This window comes from Rhinatrema bivittatum, chromosome 3 (assembly GCF_901001135.1).
Source record: "Rhinatrema bivittatum chromosome 3, aRhiBiv1.1, whole genome shotgun sequence".
NCBI classification, from domain to species: domain Eukaryota; kingdom Metazoa; phylum Chordata; class Amphibia; order Gymnophiona; family Rhinatrematidae; genus Rhinatrema; species Rhinatrema bivittatum.
In genome coordinates, this window is record NC_042617.1 from 503,174,493 (window position 1) to 503,197,663 (window position 23,171).

General features: G+C 44.0%; 1 protein-coding gene across 1 annotated transcript in view; it reads right to left on the minus strand.

The window, feature by feature from the left end:
• MTMR9 (myotubularin related protein 9) overlaps nucleotides 1-23,171 on the minus strand; it is a 156,688-nt gene that overhangs the window by 103,752 nt on the left and 29,765 nt on the right. Inside the window, exon 3 of the mRNA XM_029596148.1 lies at nucleotides 13,088-13,213. Within this exon, the coding sequence (XP_029452008.1) occupies nucleotides 13,088-13,213 (126 nt within the window). The remainder of the gene's footprint in view (nucleotides 1-13,087; nucleotides 13,214-23,171) is intronic.

The following is a 23,171-nucleotide window of genomic DNA, read 5'->3' on the forward strand; positions in this document are numbered from 1 at the left end:
AAGTGAGAGCTCCGCTTTGTGTTTGACTTCTTATGAGCCAGTCGTCCAAGTAAGGAAACACATGCACTCTTTGCTTGTGAAGATGTGCCACCGCCACTGCTAGACACTTTGTGAACACTCGAGGTGCTGAGGCTAGGCCGAATTGTAGTACTCGGTATTGGAAGTGTTGTCCTTCGACCAGAAATCGCAGGTACTGTCGATGAGGAGGAAAAATTGGAATGTGAGCGTAAGCGTCTTGAAGATCCAGAGAGCAGAGCCAATCTCCTTTTTGAAGAAGAGGTAGCATGGTGCCTAAGGATACCATCCTGAATTTCTCTTTCTTTAGAAATTTGTTGAGATTTCTGAGGTCCAGGATAGGACGTAGGCCCCCGGTTTTCTTTGGAATGAGGAAATATCGGGAGTAGAATCTTCTGCCCCACTGAGGCCTAGGAACTGGTTCTATGGCCCTGGCTTTCAGAAGAGTGGATAATTCTGCTTGCAGGATTGTGGAGTGATGAGTCACTGTCCAAGATGAAAGAGGAGGATTTTCGTTTGGTACAGTGAGGAAATCCAAGTGGTACCCTCGAGCTGTAATTGAGAGTACCCATTGGTCTGTTGTGATGGAGGTCCAAGTTTGATGGTAGTAAGCTATTCGACCTCCGACTGGTAAATGTGGAAGAGGATTTCGAGAATGGTTTCTGCTCTCTGGCTGTTTTTCAAAAGCCTGATGTGGATGCAGTAGGCGCAGGTTGCTGGGGCCTAGCAGGCCTGTCGAGTTTGAGAACGCTGTGTAGGGCGTTGCTGTCTGGCTCTGGCAGCAGGAGGATAATATCGTCGAGGGCGATAATACGGTTTCCTCACTTCTCTTCTAGGAGGCCTCGTAGAAGGTTGGTGCGTGTCTTGAGGAAGTTGAGACAATTGTTTTAGGGTTTCCGTGTGGTCTTTAATGGTTGCCACTGCCTCTTTGACCTTGTCTCCAAAAAGGTTTTCACCTAGACAAGGTAGGTCTGCTAACCGTTCCTGTACTTCTGGCCTAAGTTCAGAAGATTTTAACCAGGCCCATCTTCGAGCTGTGATGCCTGAGGCCGATAAACGAGAGGCTGTTTCGAATGAATCGTAAGTGGCTCTCACCTCGTGCTTGCCTGATTCTAGGCCCTTATGCACGAGACAGAGGAAACCCTCTTGAAACTGGTCTGGTAGATGTTGGGAAAGAGCTTCAACCTGTTTCCACAGGTCATGCTGATACTGGTTCATGAATAATTGATATGAGTTTATCCGTGAGACCAGCATTGCTCTTTGGTAGATCTTCCTTCCTAAACTGTCGAGGAAACGACTGTCTTTGCCTGGAGGTGTGGAAGCATGTTGTTTCAGTCTCTTAGCCTTGTTCTGGGCTGATTCAACCACTACAGATTGGTGTGGCAACTGAGATTTTTGAAACCCTGGAATGGGTTGAACGAGATATGTGGCATCAGCTCGTTTATTAACTGCTGCCACAGAGCCAGGGTGCTCCCACATCCGGTACATTAGCTCTTGCAGGACTTCGTGCACTGGAATAGCTTGTATTTCTTTAGGAGGATCCACGAACTGAAGGACCTCCAAGGTCTTTTACCTAGTGTCTATTTCCGAGAGGAGAGAGAATGGGATAGTGTCCGACATTTCCTTTATGAAGTTAGAGAAGGAAAGATCTTCTGGTGGTGAAGGTTCAGATAGGATATCTTCTTCAGATGATATATCATTCTCTGAGTCCGTACCAGTATCCAGTGGATGTCCTGATGGTCTATGAGGTTTAAAGGGAACCTCAGACATTGGTGTATGTGGTCTGATAGGTGGAATAACTCCTGATGGACCAGGCACTGGTTCTTGATGTGGATCTGAATCGAAATCCTGAGGTGAAGTAGAAAAAGCTTGAATTAGGGAATCCAATTTATCCATTAATGGTTGAAAAATGGAGGATTCCTGACCTGTCATCGATGGTGGCATCGGTGCCGGTGGCCGAATGGGAAACGACTGCATAGGTGGTACATACGCCGGAACCAGCGGTATCGGCATCGATGGTTGCGGTGATGATGTTGGTGGAATCGGCATCGAGGGCACCGGTGTTGGAACCGGCGATGTCATCTGGATCGGTGTCGAGGGCATCGCTGGCGTAGACGGCTGAGGTTGTGGCATCGCCTCGATGAAAGCATCTCTGACCGCTTGACGTATATACACATCAAGTTCCGCCCGCATGGATGGTGAAAACAGAGCACCCATGGGGGGAGGCGGTAAAGGCAATGCCGGTACCTCCTCAGGGCCCTGAGGAGGCACGGTTCCCTGCGCCGGAATCGGCGGGGATCACCCATTCGATGGCTCTGAAGCCTGATCCTGGAGCCGAGGTTTCTTAGTAGGCGTACCGCCCTCTGTCGATGGCTCGCCGGGTATCGAGGTCGCAGAAGCCGTATGCGGCCTACGGTGCCGATGGCGATGCTTTTCTTTTTCGCGGGCTTTTTCACTGCCCGATGTCGACGCCCTGGACGATGATGAGGGGGAGGAAAAGGGAGCATCTCCCGACTCACCTGGTAGACGCTTTTTGAACACGACTTTTCGAATCGACCCAGCCGGAGACGATTGAGTTAAGGTGGATGGAGCCGATACAAGTTGTATTTTAAACAATTGCTCCATTTTTTCCAGTCGGAGACGACTGCCCTTTGATGTCATCGTGGCACACAAGGGACAAGTTTTAACATCATGGGCTTCACCAAGACAGAGGACACAGTCCTGGTGAGGGTCCATAATGGACATGTTCCTGGTGCATTTGGGACACTTTTTGAAGCCTGAAGCCATTTTTGGGCCGGACAGCCGTCGACGGTCAATGACTCAGGACGAAAAAGTTTGAAAAAAACTGAACGGAACCGCGAGAATCGAAAACTTACCGCGATCGGTGTTAACTAAGGGGAGACCCTTTGCGGCTTGAAGTTTTCTAACTTTTATGAAAGTTAAAGTTGTGGAGAATTCCACAGAACTCCTAGAGACCGCGAGGCTAACTGCTTCGCGGAAAAAAGAAGACTGAAGGGAGACCCCTGTGGCAGGGAATATCATGGCATGCTGGGCATGCTCAGTAGGCACTCTGGTGCCAGTCAAAAGTTTCATAGAAACTTTTACAGAAGTTTTCCGTACATAGGGCTCCATTACTGATGTCACCCATATGTGAGGACTAGCATCCTGCTTGTCCTGGGATAATGTAATCATAATATGGCTTCCAGACAGCAGTAAAATTTAAACTGCTCATGCCGCAGACTGTCAGCTATAGTGCATACCTGTTTTCTCCAATAGTCAAGACAAGGGTTACGTTTCCAAAAGGTAGCTATGGTAAACTTGGCAGCTAGTAAAAGGTGATCCACCAACCACCTATGCTTCAGGGGGATTTGAGAGTCATCCCACCTTCCCAAGAATCCTAGACGAGGGGATAGATGGATAGAAATGAATGATGTCTGCCACTTCATCTGCCATCTTTTCCCAGAAAAAGTGAACCCCAATGCAATACCACCACATATGGATGTATGTCCCTCACTCCCTGCAGCCCCGTCAGCATTGTGAACTGTCAGAGAAGGAGATATATGCAAGACATACAGGTGTGTGGTACGTTCTATGTAACAACCAAATCATTAACTCTATATGGTGTTGGCAGATAGAGTTGCGGTGAGCGCTAGTCCAAATCCATTTCAAGTTCTGGGGTGTATAAGCAGTGCCCAAGTCATTATTTCAGCTGTCAAAGCCTGGGAAGTAGTAGAACCCAGGATGCCCTGAAGAATACCTTTGTATAAGAGAGAAGTGCCATTACCGGAAACATCCGGGTCGGATAAATATGTGTAGAGCCCAGAGGGATCTGGGAGTTGCACCTGTAGGTCAAAGGTGACAGAGAGATGCACAATTGGAGGTAATTGGCATGTGAGGAAGGTGGGAGATCATATTCTAAACAACTCTTCAAAGGTCTGAAAGCGTCCGTCCCTCCCATAGTTGTATCAGGTGGCAGAGGCCATTCTCTCTCCAGTCTCTGAAAACCAGGGAAAATGTGTGGCCTGAAACTAGGGCATTTTCATAAATGGGAGCAAGATGAGATAGAGGTTCCGAGTTTAAGGACAAATGCCTTATAACTTGTTGCCAGATGTTAAGAGCGTGTGCTATAATAGAGTTGAGTCTAGTAGATCTCCGGCAGATTGGGGAGTCAAGCAGCAAGAAAGGTAATATAGCTAAGTCCGCAACATCAGACTGCATCTGCCCAAGAGAGCGCCACATTGCTCCCACATGGCGGAACCAAACCTTGAGAGCAAGAAGCCTGGGAGCCCAATAGTAAAAGCGGAAATTGGGGAGGGCCATACCGCCCTGTCGTTTGGCAAGCCAAAGTTGACACAGCCGAATACAAGGGCACTGTGAGTTCCAGATAAACTGTGAAGCAGCACCATGCAGAGTCAAAAATCTTTGCTGGTATGTTGCAAGGAATATGCTGGAATAAATACAAAAACTTTGGCAGAATAACCATTTTGACCAAATTGATACATCCGGCCCACAAGTGGCAGATGAGTCCACTTATGCAGTTTCAACTTAGTATAGGCCAAGATTGCATCATAATTCCTTGTAAAAAGGTCAGAAAGATTGCGAGGGATGTAAATCCCCAAATAGGTGAAACCATCCATAACCACCCGAAAATCCTTCAGGCATGGTGGAATCACCATACGGGGACCCAAGGGAAGAACCTCTTATTTAGTAAAGTTAAGCTTATTTATTTTAACATTTTTCTATACCGTCATATGGTGGGGGCCGTCACAACAGTTTACATTAAGGCACATAAAAATAATGCTAAAGTATTTTAAGTTACATAGGTGCCATTAAGGATCGGTAACATAGTTTGCAATAATATTAATAGGTAAGTGTAATAAATCAATGTCCAATTCACCTTGTATTGGTTTAGGCTACGATATTACCTTTATCATTGTACTTTTACCTTTTACTGGTGAGCTTAAAAATGAAACTTAAGCTAAATAAAATCATACACATATTGATGTTGGTTATGTGTTTGTTGTTCACCTGTTTGTTTGTACCTGCTTTCCCCTGGGTACTATTCTCCATTCTCTTTCTGATAAGCCAATTTAAAGAGCTTATAACCAGATAATGCGCTGAACATAGTGGACTGGATTTTAAATGCCCTGCGCGCCTAAATCCGGCCGGATTTACGCACGCAGGGCCCTCGCGCGCCTATTTTGCATAGGCCGCCGGCGCGCGCACGTCCCGGAGCTTTGTAAAAGGGGTGGGGGAGGGGGCGTGTCCGGGTCAGTTCGGGATGGGACCGGGGGCGTGGCGCCGGCCAGGGGGCATGGTCGAGGCCTCCAGACCAGCCCCCGGGTCGGGTGATGGCGCACCAGCAGCCCGCTGGCGCGCGCAGATTTACGTCTGCTTGCAGCAGGCGTAAATCTGCCAACAAAAGGTAGGGGGGTTTAGATAGGGCTGGGGGAGTGGGTTAGGTAGGGGAAGGTGCAGAGGGGTGGAAAGAAAGTTCCCTCCGAGGCCGCTCCGATTTCGGAGCGGCCTCGGAGGGAACAGGCAACACGCGCCGGGCTCAGCGTGCGCAGGTTGCACAAATGTGCACCCCCTTGCGTGCGCCGACGCCGGATTTTATAGGCTACGTATCTTATAAAATCCAGCGTACTTTTGTTCGTGCCTGGTGCACGAACAAAAATACGCGCATGCGCAAAATTATAAAATCTACCCCAGTGAGTGCAGTCATCAGGGTGGGGCCCGAAACACAGGTGTTAGAAAGAAAAAGGAAGACATCATCCGAGTATAAAGATATAGAATGTGTAGTAGAGCCAAATTGAAAACCTTTGATATCTGCATGTTGTCTGATATGAGCAGCCAGCGGCTTAATTACAAGGTTGAACCGAAGCAGGGAAAGAGGGCAACCCTGTCTAGTACCACATGCGATAGGGAACTGCAGAGACATAACTTCATTAATGAGGAATTGGGCTCTGGGTTTTTCTTACATAGCCTGTATCCACTGCAAAAAAACGTTCTGTAGTCAAAGGTGGCGCAAGACAGTAAGACAGACCAAGATACACGGTCAAAGGCCTTTTCCACATCAAGAGAGATAAGGCCCGTTTTCCCTAGCGCATTGGCAAGATGAATGATATTAATCACCCACCTAGTATTGGACGTGGAGATGCGACCTTTGACAAAGCCCGACTATTCAGGGTGTACCATGGTAAGTCAGTTTCTAAACAAAGCTGCAGAATTTGCGCCAGAATTTTGAGGTCTGTGTTTAGAAGGGAGATCTGGCGATAGGACCTTCCCTTCCTTGTGGATAAGAAATATAGGAGAGTCACCCAAGGATCCCAAAGAGGCAATGGATAGTCTGGCTTGATTATACATAGCGAGTAAAAACTGCCCCACATCTGAAAAACACTTCTTAAAGAAATCAACAGGGTACCCATTAGGTCCATGGTATTTCCCATTAGGGAGTGCTTGGATAGCCGCCCAGAGCTTGCCCAGCATAATAGGGGCCGCCAACATCTCCACCTGTGGCTCCCCAAGCCCGGGCAAATCCAAACTGTCCAAGAACTCCTGTATGTGCAAGGAGTCACAGGGCGGAGAGAGGGAGTATAGGTCAGAAAAGTACTGTATCATCTCCTATTCTATGCCAAGTGGATCGGTTGTGAGCAACCCAGAGGCATCCTGCAGTTGGGCAATATATGAAGAGGCCTTCCATTTGTGAACCAGCTTAGCTAAAAATGTCCCAGCCCGATCACCATGCTCATAATAAAGTAATTTAGTGAATTTAAGAGATCGCTCTATTTGATTAATCTCTAAGGAACGAAGATCTCGATGGGCAGACTCAAGTTGTTTATAGGTTTGAGGTAGGCAATCTTTTGTGCTGAGCTTCCAAGTGTGCTATCTTGGAGCTCAGGCTGGCTACCTGGTCCCGGTGGTCCCTCTGAGCATGACTAACATAACTAATAATATGGCCCCTCAGATATGCTTTAAGGGTTTCCCAAAGGAGAACCGGTGAGTAATCGGAGGCAGGGTTATGATCAATAAAGTTGCAGACCACAGTCTTGATCATACAAAGGAAGTCTAGCCTGCCTAGTAAGGATGTATTAAACTGCCATCGTGGAGTACGCTTCCGAGTATCAATAGGTTTGAGTGTGAGCTGCACAGCGTGATGAACTGAAATGGTACAAGGAAGAATCGAGCAGCTTTGGCTATTAGCCAAGAAGGAAGAGGAGCATAAAAAGTTGTCAAACTGGATATAAGATCCATGCCGAGGGGAGAAGTAGGTTTAATCTTGCTCGGTACTATAGTAGGATCTCCAAAGATACAAAAGTTGAAGAGAAGTAACTAAGCTAAGCTGGGCCAACCCAGACGGGAGAGAATGACCAATCCACCGTTGGGTCCATGCATATGTTCTAGTCCCCTCCCCATACAAAGCTTATCGCTCCCCAGTGAGACAAGGGTTCTTAAGAAAGTATCATAGAAATCCTCTTGTGCCTGGTTGGGACCATATACATTAACAGGCAAAAAGTTGCCCGAGTACAAAGAACAAGCAAGAATGGCATACCATCCTTCAGCGTCCTTTACACACTTATGAACCTTCAAAGGCAAGGACTTAGCAATGAGACTACATACCCCTCGACTTTTAGAATTAAAAGATGAATAATAAACATCACCCACCCAGCCTTGTCTAAGTTTTTCATACTCAGCATTAGTGAGGTGCATCTCTTGCAATAATAAAATATGCGCTTTGTGACTTTTGGTCCACTGCAGAATGCGTTTGCGCTTCACTGGTGAAGAAATGCACGAGCATTCAGGGAGAGAATCTCAGAAGCCATAAAAAAAAAGAGGAAACACGTCCTAGAAACTATGGGCACCTGGCGTGTAGTGTGGGTAAAAAGAGCAGGCCTCTTGGCAAGGCAAGGAGAGGAAAAAGAAGCTCTATGAAAAACCAGAGAGCAAAGGCAACCTTACTTGGTAGAGGAAAATTCAGCACAAGTAAAGTGATACAGAGGCATTATGACATTTTCCATTTTATTCACCATTCCCTGTTTGCTTTTTTGACTGCTGCAGCACACTGAGCCTAATATGGAACCTAACATCGTGTAACTACAGCAAGGGTTATTTTTCCCTACATGCAACACCTTGCACTTGTCCACATTAAATTTCATCTGCCATTTGGATGCCCAATCTTCCAGTCTTGCAAGGTCCTCCTGTAAAGTATCACAATCCGCTTTTGATTAACTACTCTGAATAATTTTGTATCATCTGCAAATTTGATAACCTCACTTGTATTCCTTTCCAGATCATTTATAAATATATTAAAAAGCACAGATCCAAGTACAGATATCCCTGAGGTACTCTGTTTACCATGTGATGCTCAATGCAAAAGACTGGAAAGACACCCCCCCCCCCCTTGTTTCTGGACTGCTGTCTTCATCTTAATTTTGTTGAGTCTCTAGTTAAGTTTAGGTTGCTAAGAGAGTTGGAATTAGAGTACTTTAAATTTATCGGTGTATTCACTAATTAATCTGCTAGTGACTTACAAGGGGATGATTAAATTCTCAGTAAGGGCTAGTGCAATAGTACGATTAAGATAAGAGCCTGATTGATTGTTATTGAGAAAGTGTTTGCCTAAAAATCAAGGGTTGAGCTAGGGGTGGGTGGGAGGGAAAGAGACACTAGAATTAACTCCCTCTGCCTTTCTTATTATCTCAGACACACAAATTCTAGAGAATATATCCCACTATTAAACCTCTCTCCAAACTTTAAGTCCTAAGAATTTCCAAAGCTATGCTTACCGATCCTCTTCAACTGCCATTAAGTTGATCTTCCCTCAAAGAATTGAGAGATTTGATCAACTTAATGGCGATTGGAGAGGATTAAATTTTGTTTCCATAGGATGTCCTAAGTTACCCAAAATTGTACCTTAATAATGTTAATTGAAAAATAAATAAGATAAAAATATGACCTCTCATAAGACAAAAAAGGTAACACTTTTCTGCATAGTTCCCATATGTGAGAACAAATGTATGTGCATTAAAGGCCTTTCAGAATGTTGTCCGGCCTCTGTGTGGAAACAGTGTGCACATGCTGTGACTGTATGTACTTTTACTTTCTGCAAATAAATAAATAATATGTATATTCAATCTGCAGCCAAGATTCGGTGCATTACTGGTTGAGGGTGAGAAGGGAAGGAGGAGCTGCTTGGGAGAACAAGTTTGTGTGTATAAATGCCTTTTTTACCTGTTATTTTTGACAGGCCTTTCCCCCAATATCAGTAACATTTTTGGCCAACAAAAAACAAGTCTCTGATTAAAATAATTTAGTCAAACTGGGGTTCAGATTCACATAAAGCAAATGTGACTGTTCTGTATATGTTTCTAAGCACCATATATGTGAATCTGGCCAATCTCACTTTGTGAGATTCCTTCTCCCTAGCACCCCAGCCTTAGCTGGTCCAAGAGGCAGAAGCCAGAGACAGGAACTGAATTCATGTCACATGCAGTGGGCCATCATTTTCCTCAACCAACTTTTTACTGGGATCACAGGATTCTCAAGAAATTAATCATCAAGTTCCTACAAACATGAGAAATAACATGAGAAATAACCCAGAATTTCAGCAAACTGGTTCCTGCATCACTTGCCTTCTGTGGGATTTTAGAAACATCAGGGGATCAGAGTGCAAACACAAAGGCTTACATAAAAATGGATTTTTGTGGCAATTTCTGAGTTTCATTTCTTCCTTATTTTTAAGGGTAAGGGAGATCATGTCCAAAGATGATAACTTCTTAAAAATAAAGTGATTTGGAAGCCACTGTAATTAAAGGAATGTTATGAAATCTTGTTGTATCAAATAATTTGCATCACTTTCTTTCAGAGAAAATGGTTTTTGAAAGGTGAAGTCTGAATTTGAAAGAATTCCAAAGAACCTGACAACCCAACACCATATCTCCTGTTCAGTGGCCACCAGCAAATTAACCTGTGAGGAATGTGAACCTATTTTTAGCAGAGAAATTGATCCTATGACTTCTGCAGACAAGCAAACTAAAGGACAGGAACATTACAGAACTAGGCTAACTCTGAAAAGTTCAAATATTCCTTCATACAGGGATTTAGCTCAATTTTAAATTCTGAAATTAAAATAGATAAGACAACTTGGTATAATTAAAGGAAAAAGATTTTAAAGTCATATTTCCACCATCCAACTTTCTGATGCTTTTAACTCTCTGGAGGGGAAACAAAATGCTTGCAAAGGTTACAAGGGTTCTGCTTTCAAGTAAAATATCACACTACCTACATCAAGAAGCACAAGATTTACTCCAACCACTGAAAGAATGGTTAAGAGACTGCCTATCAAAAAGCTATTCACATACCCCTTTCTCTTAGTCCCTTTACAAATGTCTCACAATTCTGCAAACATCAATCTTAACTAGCCTCAACTATTGCAATTCAGTCTATAAAGGATGTCCAGCAACTATGCTGAAGGTCTTACAAGCTATACAAAATTCAGCTGCACGAGTATTGAGAGGTGCTAAGTGCTATGATCAGGTCATCAATTTTACAATCTCTGCCCATTCAATGAAGAATAAAATTTAAGATCCTTGTACTTATACATAAGGTTCTGAGCTGTGTTGCGCCAAGGTGTTAGCACACTATTAAGGATTTATGGACTACCTCAGGCACTGAGATACACAGACTGCAACTTACTAGAAGTGCCCTCCCCTCAAATAATATGATTGGATGAGACATGTGCAAGAATGTTTGCAGCACCATCATTCTGGAATTCCCTTGTAGATTAGTTTTGTACAGAAATCGGAGTAAGTTCAGGAAGGGGTTAAAAATACTGAGGTCCTTATTCAGTAAGGGGTGGATTTTAAGAGCCCTGCTCGCCTAAATCCGCCCAAATCCGGACGGATTTAGGCGAGCAGGGCCCTGCGCGCCGGTGAGCCTATTTTACATAGGCCTACCGGCGCGCGCAGAGCCCCGGGACTCGCGTAAGTCCGGGGGTTTTCGGAAGGGGGCGTGTCGGGGGCGGGGCCGAGCGCCGCGCCGTTTTCGGGGCGTGTCGGGAGCGTTCCGGGGGCGTGGTTACAGCCCGGGGCGGTCCAGGGGCGTGGCCGCGCCCTCTGTACCCGCCCCCAGGTCGCGTCCCGGCGCGCTAGCGGCCCACTGGCGCGCAGGGATTTACGCCTCCCTCCGGGAGGCGTAAATCCCCCGACAAAGGTAAGGATGGGGTTTAGACAGGGCCGGGCGGGTGGGTTAGGTAGGGGAAGGGAGGGGAAGGTGAGGGGAGGGCAAAAGAAAGTTCCCTCCGAGGCAGGCTGCGTGGCTCGGCGCGCGCCGGCTATACAGAATCCATAGCCTTGCGCGCGCCGATCCCGGATTTTAGCGGATACGCACGGCTCCGCGCGTATCTACTAAAATCCAGCGTACTTTTGCTTGCGCCTGATGCGCCAGCAAAAGTACACGAACGCGCCGTGTTTGAAAATCTACCCCTAAGCCAGTGAGCAGACAGGTTACCTGGATAAAATTAGTTGGATTACTTGTCCCAGATATTCAGCAGAATAAATGTCCAGCTGAACATACTCACCTAAAGTTAACCAACTATATGAAATCAGATAACTTAAAAATGTAACCAGGTTCTAAAGTTATCTGGCCTTGGGGACAATGCAATATTTGTGCGTAGAAAATGGATGTTCAATGTTGAGTGCCCGTTTCCCTAACACGTGCCTAGCCACATCTCCTGGGCGCGCAATGCAATATTTAAATGAGTCGCCGCGCTAAAAAGGAGGTGCTAGGAAAACTGTTCATCCCTAGCACCTCCTCGTCATTGGCGCACAGGAAAGCTGACTGTCAGTGCGGGTTAGGAAAACGGATGCTCAATACGAGTGTCCGTTTTCTCCCGCTACCTACACAATATACACAGCCTGGACCGTGAATCTTGTGCATAAAGAGTCATCACGTAACCCCATGCTTTTCAATTTACACGGGGTAACATACCACCGAATAACATTTTATAACTATTTTCCACTAAATGAGCCGCTATAGAGCTGCGGCTACTAGCTAAAAAACATTCATCCCAGGTTTGGAGATTTTAATTGGGAAGGTAGTCTAGAAATATTCTAAATAAATAAATAGGGACAAAGTCCACAGGCACTAGCTCCCCACAGACTTTGCACCAATTTTCAAAGTAACACTTTGAAACTTGCCGTGGGTACACAGTACCCATACACATTTCCATAATGCTTTTTCTTCTGCAGGTTTTATCCCCTTGGAAAACAACATATCTAGATGTGAAAATGCAATCTACATGCGTTATTTTCCTCCTCTAACCTAAACATGGTCCTGGAAATGCCCCTCTCCACATGGAGTATGTGCACCGTGGAATAATGCGCAGACATTTAGCCACATTGAGGGACAGCATTTTTCAGATAACCAATTAACGTGAGTAAAACATGTTATCCTGACCGAAATAATGTTGAAACTTGTCCTTTATAAAGCAAGAAATGCTGTATTTTGGTCATATGACTGGCTCAACATATCTCTTGTTCATAATGGGGCGGATTTTAAAAGCCCTATGTGCGTTGGGGGGGGGGGGGGGGGAAAGGGTACGTGCGCCAGGCCTATTTTAAAAAGGCCCGGTGACGCGCGTAAGTCCCGGGGCTTGCAAAAAGGGGCAGTCTGGGGGCAGGGCCAGAGGCTTCAGACATAGCGGCCATTTGCTGCTGAGTTGGAGTATTGTGTGCCGGCAGGCTGCCAGCAGGCGCAAAAGGTAAGATAAAAGGTCGGGGGGGGGGGGAGGCAGCACGGCTCGGCACGCACAAGGCGCACAATTGTGCACCCCTTGCGAGCGCAGACCCCCGATTTTATAACATGTGCGCTCCTGCGCACGTTATAAAATCAGGCGTACATGTGTGAGCGACGGGTAGTGCGCACACAAGTACGCCCACGCGCAACTTTTAAAATCTACCCCAATATATTTTACAGATAAGACAGAGATCTTGACATTTCTTTGAGCAGTCCAATGTGCTTGAGAATTGTACATCTTCAAAAAAGGGAACAAGACAGTCTTCCAGTGACTTACTATTGAACTTAGCTGCTCAAACTCTTGCTCAGGAAGGAAGGAATGCCATCCGTCCTCAGTGACTTCAAACATGGGCCGGTAAAAAAAGGGATACATCAGCGTAATGGAGTCCAAGGTAGACAAAGCCTGGAAAAAAGAAACAAGAGTAAAATTATACATGAGGTTGGTCCAGCAACAGAATGGTAAAAAGGAGGGCAGGCACAGTTAATGCTGAAAAAAAACAATGGGTTCAGGTAATGTGATGAAGTATACAACACACATACACACAAAAAAATCTGCTTTATAAATTGAGAGTTCTGGTAGCTGTACTGGTCTTGGAAAAAACTAGAATCTTTCTAAGTTTGCATTAATTATCCCTTTTATTGGGTCAACAAAATGATGACATAGTACAAGAGCTTTTGAAACCATTTAAGTCTCTTCCTCAGATGTGACTGCAAGACTTAAGGAAGGAAAGATTTACACCCAGAGAATGACGTGATATGAGAAATCCACCTGACACTCCCTTGAAGACATCTACTGTAAGGAATACAAGAGAAGATACATTCATGCTGGAATGTTTTTTTCCCCACAGTTCAGGTCTCTCCTCAAGTTTTAACTTCTTTCCTTTTCTTGCTCCTGAGACACAGAGCTTCCACTGACTTATAGACAGGGATGCCAAAGCTCCTCCAGGATGCAATGAACTTGCTATATACTCCTGTTATTTACTCTTTCGGATAATAGAAAGACTAGGGGGCACTCCATGAAGTTAGCAAGTAGCACATTTAAAACTAATCGGAGAAAGTTCTTTTTTACTCAACGCACAATTAAACTCTGGAATTTGTTGCCAGAGGATGTGGTTAGTACAGTTAGTATAGCTGTGTTTAAAAAAGGATTGGATAAGTTCTTGGAGGAGAAGTCCATTACCTGCTATTAAGTTCACTTAGAGAATAGCCACTGCCATTAGCAATGGTAACATGGAATAGACTTAGTTTTTGGGTACTTGCCAGGTTCTTATAGTCTGGATTGGCCACTGTTGGAAGCAGGATGCTGGGCTTGATGGACCCTTGGTCTGACCCAGTATGGCATTTTCTTATGTTCTTATGTTTTCTACTTTCTTCCAATAATTAGGATTTTGGCGGGTGCCTTTCTTCCCTCACATCCACTCCACCCTGGTGCAGCCCTCTCACTCCCCCTACTCATCCCAGTCCAGGTACAGCCCCTCCTGCTCCTCTTCCACCCATGTTTTATATTTCCTCTCGCGTACCCATGAACATCCACCGAGGGTGGGAGGATGGTTAGCAGAGGAGCCCTGGATTCAGAAGAACTCCGGAGACTTATTAATCTTATAATTAGCCAGGCTCTCTCTCACTTTGTCTCCCTAGCCACCTGTAACTGGGTAATAGTATTCAGACCACCTCTCTCTTCCTTGCAAGTCATAATGCTGCCCTGAAGATAAACAGACAAACATCCTTTATTTATGCATAAAAAGTACTACACAAAATCAAAATGGATTTATAGAAAGGCTGCTTCACCAAACTGTTTAACCTAAAGTTATACATGAGTGGCATTTGATATCTTACATGTGCAACTTTGGGTATTAAAAAGTTTGCTATATGTGTACAGTATTTTTGTGGAAAATGAAAATTTAATAAAGATAATTTTTAAAAAATATTTCCACAATGACGACATGTTATAAGAGGGTAAAAGTTTCAGGATTATTTTTCTTTGCTCCTCCCTGCGTATACTTTCCCATTCAGCATTCATGTCCTCATGAGTTGCAGTCAGGGCAAGAGCATGAGACAGTTGCTTAAAGGGCTAATTTTCATGTTGCTGGTTAGCCAGTACGCACGCCACAAAACCAGTACCCGACCTGCGCTCCCTGGCTCTCCTCTCCAAAAGATGGCCAAGTCTTCCATGTAAAAATACCCTTTTATTTTATTTATTTTTATTTTAAACATTTTTATATACCGGCATTAGTTGTGGACATCATGCCGGTTTACATTTTTATTAAATATTTCTGTGTCTCTAATACATATTTCTGGTTCCCAAACCTGTTATCAGGATTCCCCCCTCCCATCGCATTTTCTGGATAGACAATGAATATGCATGAGGCACTGCACAGCTGTATCTCATACATATTCAGTGTGAATATCCCAAAAATGTGATGCACTAGGAGTCCCCAAGAACAGGTTTGGAAGCCACTGGAGTATAGAACTGCGGCTTTAGGGCCCTTCATTTTCAATTTAAAACAATCTTTACTGAAAAAACTATCTGCTTTTACAAAAACAACTTTCAGTTTTTAGAAATTTTCACTAATTTTGTAGAACTATATGCATAATTTTGCTTTGGTACTACAGAATCTGTGACTGATCCTGGCCCATCCTCCCTCTTCCCCACTACCAGCCCCAGCCTGTTTCCTGTGCTTTTCAGCACCTCTTGCTGACACAGGAAAAGAAGCTAAGTGATGACTTCTGTCCACCAAAATAAACTCAAATGAGTCATTTTTTCACAATTCTTTTCCTAATTTTGTTACTGTAAGAAAAGAGTGATAATCTTAGACTAAAAATAGAAACCAATAATGAAGAGCCTCCTACAGGAAAAGAATGGCAAGTTAAACTACCATCATTTTAATTTAACTGTAATAAACAAATGTATTACTGCCTATAATCTGAGAAAGGGGGAGTCCAGAAAATGATAGAAAAGCTACTGGTCTATTTTTGTCCATGCATTTAATCAGGAAACAGCTGCTTTTTCCTCAGTCTTTTTCCAACTTGAGGCAACAGATAACATACAGACTTCACTATCTAATATGTACATACAGGGTTTTTTGTTTGTTTTTTTTTTTTTTAAAGAAAGCAAATCTTTGTAATGTGGTTTTGAGTATATGCTAGTGTCATCATAGGAGCAGTTAGAATCTCAGGCAGCTTGTCCATGAATGCAGAGAATGACACTGGAATGACAGAAGCAGGTGTGAAAAACTTTGGTAACAAAGAAGACTGTGAAATTTAAAAAAAACAAAAAAAAAAACACTTACCTGTTCATTTCCTTTCCTTTGGTCTTGCCAGACCAGTCCAAACAACTGGGTTATGCTCCCCCTACCAACAGATCAAGATAGAGGGAAAAAAAAAAAAAAAAAAAGCTCCCTCCTTAGGGGTCTGGTGCTACCTTCAGCAATTCAGTATCCCATGTCACAGCTAAGACAATGAAATGCAATCATTTGTTTTGGCTCCCAAATCACCACCACAGCCAAAACCTGATGCAGCCAAGTAACGTCACGCCATGGTCATTAACCCAGGAATTAGATAATTCCTCCAGTAAAGTCATGCTTAAGCCAACTACTTTCAGCATGGGTTAACATCGTACCTGCTGCTAGTTTTCTGAACTTGTCAGACAGAGCCCTTGATCATTGTGGCTTCAGGACTGGTCTGGTAGGACTAAAGGTAAAGAAATTAAGAGTTAAGTTTAAATTCGTCTTATCATCCATGTCAGACCAGTCCAAACATGTAGGATGTACTATTCAGACAGAGTGGGAAGAAGCCACAAAAGCTCTCAGGACTATGTTCAAGACATAGCCTTTCCTGGCCTGCACACCCACACCGAAGTCCTCCGAGCAGGGATACAAAGACAATGGAGCTGCCCTGTCATTATACTCTGGAAAATCAGGTTCTGATTCTGCCTACAAGGAATCGTGCACTCTCACTGAGTGGGCTTGACAGCCCTCTGGGATCTGCAAACTCTTGCTGGATCAGGCTGAAGCTCTCATCTCCTTGTTTCCTCCTGAAATTAATGATTTAGAAACTTCTGTGCTTTAATGGGATGCATAAAAACCCTATTCAAGAAAAAAATGGTTATCTACAAACATCTCAAAGGTGATTTACAACAAACTTGAGAATGGCCATACCTGTCCTGGCCGACTTTGCTCTACTTTCTCACTGTCATAAGCAAGAAAAACCTGATTCTGGGAGAAATGAAATACTATCCTTAGAAGGGAGATATATTAGGTTCAGAGATACCTTTTCCATTAAAATGACCAAAGGCCACCAAGAAGAATGACTTCAGTAACAAAACTCAAAGAGATGCCGTGTGAAGCTTGAGAGGAAGGGAAGCCAGATACCTTTCAAAACGAAAACTCAGGTTTCAAGTTGAGCAGACCTTCCACAGCAGAAGTCGAATTCTTCACTCCCTAGAAGAAAGTATCCCATCCAAGAGAGTAGCAAGACAGCTTGCATGATTGTGTCCCTTCCAGCAAGCCTGAGCTGGTCTCTGCCCTCTGCAAGTTTTACAAGTTATGCCTTTATCCCAGTCTCCTCTGGCAAAAGAAGACTGAAGGAATGAATCCCTCAAAAGGAAATATTGCCTTCTCCGTTAACTGAACTCACAGAGGCTCCAAACTCTAATTCCGGTCTGCTAACTGTCCTTTTTTCATGCCACCAACAGCTGTAACCCCAACACTAAGTATCCTCATTATGTAGCCTGGGTCTCTCAACAGCCAAGGCTGTAAATCCTAGAAGATCCCTTCCATTCTCTTTTATAACCTAGAAGAATTTTCTGACTGGGGTTCCTCTTTCACCCCAGTTCCTGACTGGGGTGAAAGAACCTCTACTTGTACTTTCAGAACTTGATATAGGGAATGTCCAGGTTCCTGGTGGGAATACACGTAGAAAACTGGATATCCATCCCGGCTCTACAAGGATAGTCAAATCCCCGGGTGCCTGCTTTCCATTTTTTTGGCTGAAGAACTTGCTCTTCTTAAAGTTTTGCCAGGATGATCTGAAATCCAGTCATAATGTCAAACCTGACTCCTAAGTAGGGCAAAGGCAACTTTTGCCAGCCCTTACACTTCAGGGTCTAAGACTGTCAATTTAAAACATTTGTCTGCAGGACTGTGTTGGCCAAGTAAACTGCTGCTAGATACTGTGAGAGAACGCCATCCCAGACCAAATATGACTCACTTACCATGGTATCTAAGGGCTACTAGATTCCCTAAACTTGCTCACATCAACTAATGGCATTACACTGACCTCCGCCACCCGGGTTCCCTTCTCCTGAGTTACAGGCTAGGATTACTGAAGTGGTAGATGGCTGCTCTTGCTCTAGACCTAAACCCATTTGTTCTCCACTAGAACTCCTGCTTCATTTCAGCTGATCAGGTTAATAATTCTCCTCCTAACCTATAAAGCTTATGCCTATGGTGCAAACTCATCATGAAGGAGACTGCAAAATCAAACGTCACATGCTTATGCCACTTCTGTTAAAAGAGGGGGCGAACCCTGTGTCTAATTACAGAATAAATACCAGCTTCAGACGGTAATAAAGAAAGGGGTTTATTAATACAGGTAATTATATAGAGGAAGGCGGATAATTCCTCTAGGAGCAGAAAAATACAGAAAGAATTTAGTACAAGCAAAGGTGTACAAGGTCTGTTTAAAATCTGCTCAGTGTTCTTCACGTGTGCATCAGCTTATAAAGGGTCTGGGGTCTGCTATTATCAGTCATCTGCATAATCCACACCCTTTACCTTTAATAACCAATCAATATATATGTTAACATGTGTATTTTAGCTTGCTCTTACTATAGGCCACAGGCCTCTTCTTATCAGTTAGAATAACAAACTTAGTTCCATCCTTCCAGGAATGATGTCATCTGTGCTGGATAATTCTCTGGCAAGTTCAGTAATCAGTGCTTCATAGTGCTATAACTACATATGTGCAGGATATATGCAGTGCACTATTCTACACTTCTAACCTCCCAAGTAACCTTTATTTGAATGACTGCTATTGATCAACATCGCCAAAGCCTTGTAGCACTGGACTATCAGATATCACCCTGAGAGGAGTGCTAATAAACATAAGAAGTGGTCATACTGGGTCAGACCAAGGGTCCATCAAGCCCAGCATCCTGTTTCCAACAGTGGCCAATCCAGGTTACAAGTACCTGGCAAGTATCCAAAACATTAGGTAGATCCCATGCTACTAATGCCAGTAATATCAGTGGCTATTCCAAGTCAATTTGATTAACAGCAGTTAATGGACTTCTCCAAGAACTTATCTAAACCTTTTTTAAACCCACATGTGCCCTAACCACACCCTCTGGCAACACATTTCAAGATCCTAATTGTGCACTGAGTGAATAAGAATTTTCTCTGATTAGTTTTAAATGTGCTACTTGCTAACTTCATGGCGTGCTTCCTAGTCCTTCTATTATCCGAAAAGAGTAAATAACTGATTCACATTTACCCGTTCCAAGTCCTTTCATGATTTTATAGACCGCTATCATATCCATCCTCAGCAGCCTCTTCTCCCAGCTGAATAGCCATAAGAACATAAGAAATTGCCATGCTGGGTCAGACCAAGGGTAGATCAAGCCCAGCATCCTGTTTTCAACAGAGGCCAAACCAAGCCACAAGAACCTGGCAATTACACAAACACTAAGAAGATCCATGATCCATGCTACTGATGCCAGTAATAGCAGAGGCCATTCCTTAAGTCAACTTGATTAATAGCAGTTAATGGACTTCCTCCTCCAAGAACTTATCCAAACCTTTTTTAAAACCAGTTACACTAACTGCACTAACCACATCCTTTGGCAACAAATTCCAGAGCTTACTTGTGCATTGAGTGAAAAAGAATTCTCAGATTTGTCTTAAATGTGCTACGTGCTAACTTAATGGAGTGCCCCATAATCCTTCCGTTATCCGAAAGTGTAAATAACCTATTCACATCTACTCGTTCAAGACCTCTCATGTTTTTAAAGACCTCTATCATATCCCCCCCTCAGCTATCTCTTCTCCAAAGCTGAACAGCCCTAACCTCTTCAGCCTTTCCTCATAGGGATGCAGTTCCATCCCCCTTTATCATTTTGGTCACCCTTCTCTGTACTTTCTCCATCACAACTATATCTTTTTTGAGATGTGGTGACCAGAATTGTACACAGTATTCAACATGCGGTCTCACCAATTAGCGATACAGAGGCATTATGACATTTTCCGTTTTATTAACCATTACCATCCTAATAATTCCTAACATTCTGTTTGCTATTTTGACTACTGCAACACACTGAGCCGACGATTTCAAAGTATTATCCACTATGATGCCCAGATCTTTTTCCTGGGTGGTAGCTCCTAATATGGAACCTAACATCGTGTAACTACAGCAAGGGTTATTTTTCCCTATATGCAACATCTTGCACTTCTCCACATTAAATTTCATCTGCCATTCGGATACCCAATCTTCCAGTCTTGCAAGGTCCTCCTCCTGCAATGTATCACAATCCGCTTGTGTAATTTTGTATCATCTGCAAATTTAATAACCTCACTCATCATATTCCTTTCCAGATCATTTATAAATATATTCAAAAGTACCGGTCCAAGTACAGATCCCTGAGGTACCCCGTTTACCCTTTTCCACTGAGAAAATTGACCATTTAATCCTACTCTGTTTCCTGTCTTTTAACCGGTTTGTAATCCATGAAAGGACATCGCCTCCTATCCCATGACTTTTTAGTTTTCTTAGAAGCCTCTCATGAGGGATTTTGTCATACGCCTTCTGAACATCCAAATACACTATATCTACCGGTTCACCTTTATCCACAAGTTTATTAAACCCTTCAAAAAAATGAAGCAGATTTGTGACACATGTCTGCATCCAAGCTACAACATTGAGGACCCTTGCCCTGGAGTCTAGGTCCTGCAAAACAGGCAATGTTCAGAGCAGGCACACAGGACCAAGACATTCATCTCTTGAAGTCTAAGGCCATTAGACCACTTTCTTCTTTGATTACAAGATGACTTCTCTACATACCAGAGACTGGGTAGGACTAATTGCTGTTCAAGATAATCAGTCAGCCTAGGGGCTCATCACCTACCCTGCCTGCAGCTGAACAGTTTTCCTGTTCTGACTCGTCCTGAGTAGCCGAATATCTGACTAAAGGAGGAATCAGAATCCCTCCCTGCATAGAGAGGTCTTTACTGCCCCTTGACCAGCAGGTTCCCAGGGTCACAGCACAAGGGGACAGCCTGATAGCTTTTGGTAACAGATCAGGATAATGAATGTGAAAAATATCTGGTAGAAACCCCTACAAGAGATAAGGGGGAAGGTTCCTGTGTATCCATGTGGGGAATTGCCTGATATCTGCTATTCTGCAGGGGAACTCACAGCCCCTTCTGAGAGACCTAAAATAAAAAGTACTATGTCTTTGACCTCTTTTAAAGGGAGAGACAGGGCCCCAAAACATGTGGCTGACCAAACAAACCTGATTCCATCACCCCCAAAGCCTACACTGAGGACAACAAGGAAGACCCCTCAGTGGCATCTGACCACCTAGAGAAGACGACGCCAAGAGTTACTTTGAGAGCACACTAAGTACAAAAATAGTCGAATCCACTGTCCTTTAGGAATGAAGAGAGTTGCCTGAGCAGATTGCTTATAGCCTCCGAAATGGCCCAAACCAGGACTGGTAAGGAGGGATTGGAGAGGCTTCTGATAAGCACCCTTAGCTGGCCTCTGAACTTTGGTGCCTAAACTTCCAGGTCTACTCCAAAGGGCGGATAATCTTAGAGGGTAAAACTAAACAAAAATGTCTAGATTGTAATGGCCATGCTGCGGAGGAGCTCCAGAGAATCACAGCTGTAAATACTGTTGCCCCATCTTGAACTAAACCAGACCAGGCTAATGGGGGTTGCGACCAAAGGAGCTCCTATTACTTACCTCCACTGTGCGAGACTCACTAGCAGTAAATCCATCCAGAAGCTACAAGTTTGTGACCTCCCACCTCAGCACGCTGTTACTTATGGGGAAGGTCACCAAGGTCGCCTCCAATGGATAGCAGACCCAATGCAGGACTCGAGTCACAGTCATTTCACATAGCTACCTGGGGAAAGACTATAGAAAAAAGAAAAATCGTTTAAGCACCAACTCAAATCTGTTGTGATAGGATAGGGAGGGAAATGGGCGGATTTTGTTTTATTTATTTATTTATTTTTTTTTAAGAATTACTATTCTATTTTAAAAGTGGACTCAACTAGTTTTAGATGTATTTCCTTCCAGTTAAGAAAACATGCTTGTTTTATTTGTGTTCATTTTTATTACACATCCTATCAGAGCAGCACAGGGCAAATTACAATGCGTTGATACTGAATGTTGAGTTTTCATCCACCAATTGTAGTCTTAAAAGATAAAAACAACCCCACCTCCCAGGTGATCCAACACCATATTCATCTCTTTCCTGGGAAGGGAATATAGATTCCTCATCTTGGCTACCTTAAGGCTGGAATCAGGTATCTCATACTAAGGAGATCCCATTTCAACAGTCAGAAGTAGCAGAAAACTCTTGAAGGAGGCAGGCGGGCCTAACAGCACCCAAGAATAAAAGGGATCTGCCTACAAATTACTGCCTCTGTTTGCTTATCCAAGAGCTGCAGGAGCTCATGCCCCAACATTAAGGGTCATCGGCTTCTCTTTCTTGAACACTGAGGAGTTATCCTCATTGGAAGAGGCAACTCCACCCTATCCACTGGACTGGCTATCTCCTTCTGTCAAGCCAATTCCCTCTGTCTGTCCCAGGCAGTGAACTGTTATAGCACCCCAAATGTTACCAAGGACAAGTTAAAGATCTTCAGTGTGGGGACATGGACAAGGCAAGAAAGGGCTCAAGGAGAAATCCAAAAGGTGGTGCCCAAGCAAGCCCACCCTGTAATTATTTTTATAACAGGCTACAGCAATCTGCAGCTTCACAAGCCTAATTTAGCTTGAAAAGAATTTTCATTTGTGTAGAGGGGAAGAGAGCCGTTTCTGCAGGTTGTTCCCTCCATCACTCAGCTATCAGAGAGTGTAGGAGAGAGAAGCGGCAACATGCATATGAGGCTGCCTTCTGAAATAACTCAATAGAGAACAGGAGCTGCCCAGGTTCTGCTGTGCCTGAGCGATAAATGCATAGCCCTGCTACCCCTCCGAAACTTCCCATCCTACTACCAGAGGGAAGGAAGAGGTAAAGAGCCTGGAATGCTTAATTTATTTATTTTTGGTATGAAGCAGAGAGAAAATGTTTCTGATCCAGGCATAACAGGAGTGCCAAGCAAACCTTAAAGTGCTGCCTTCCACCAAACGGG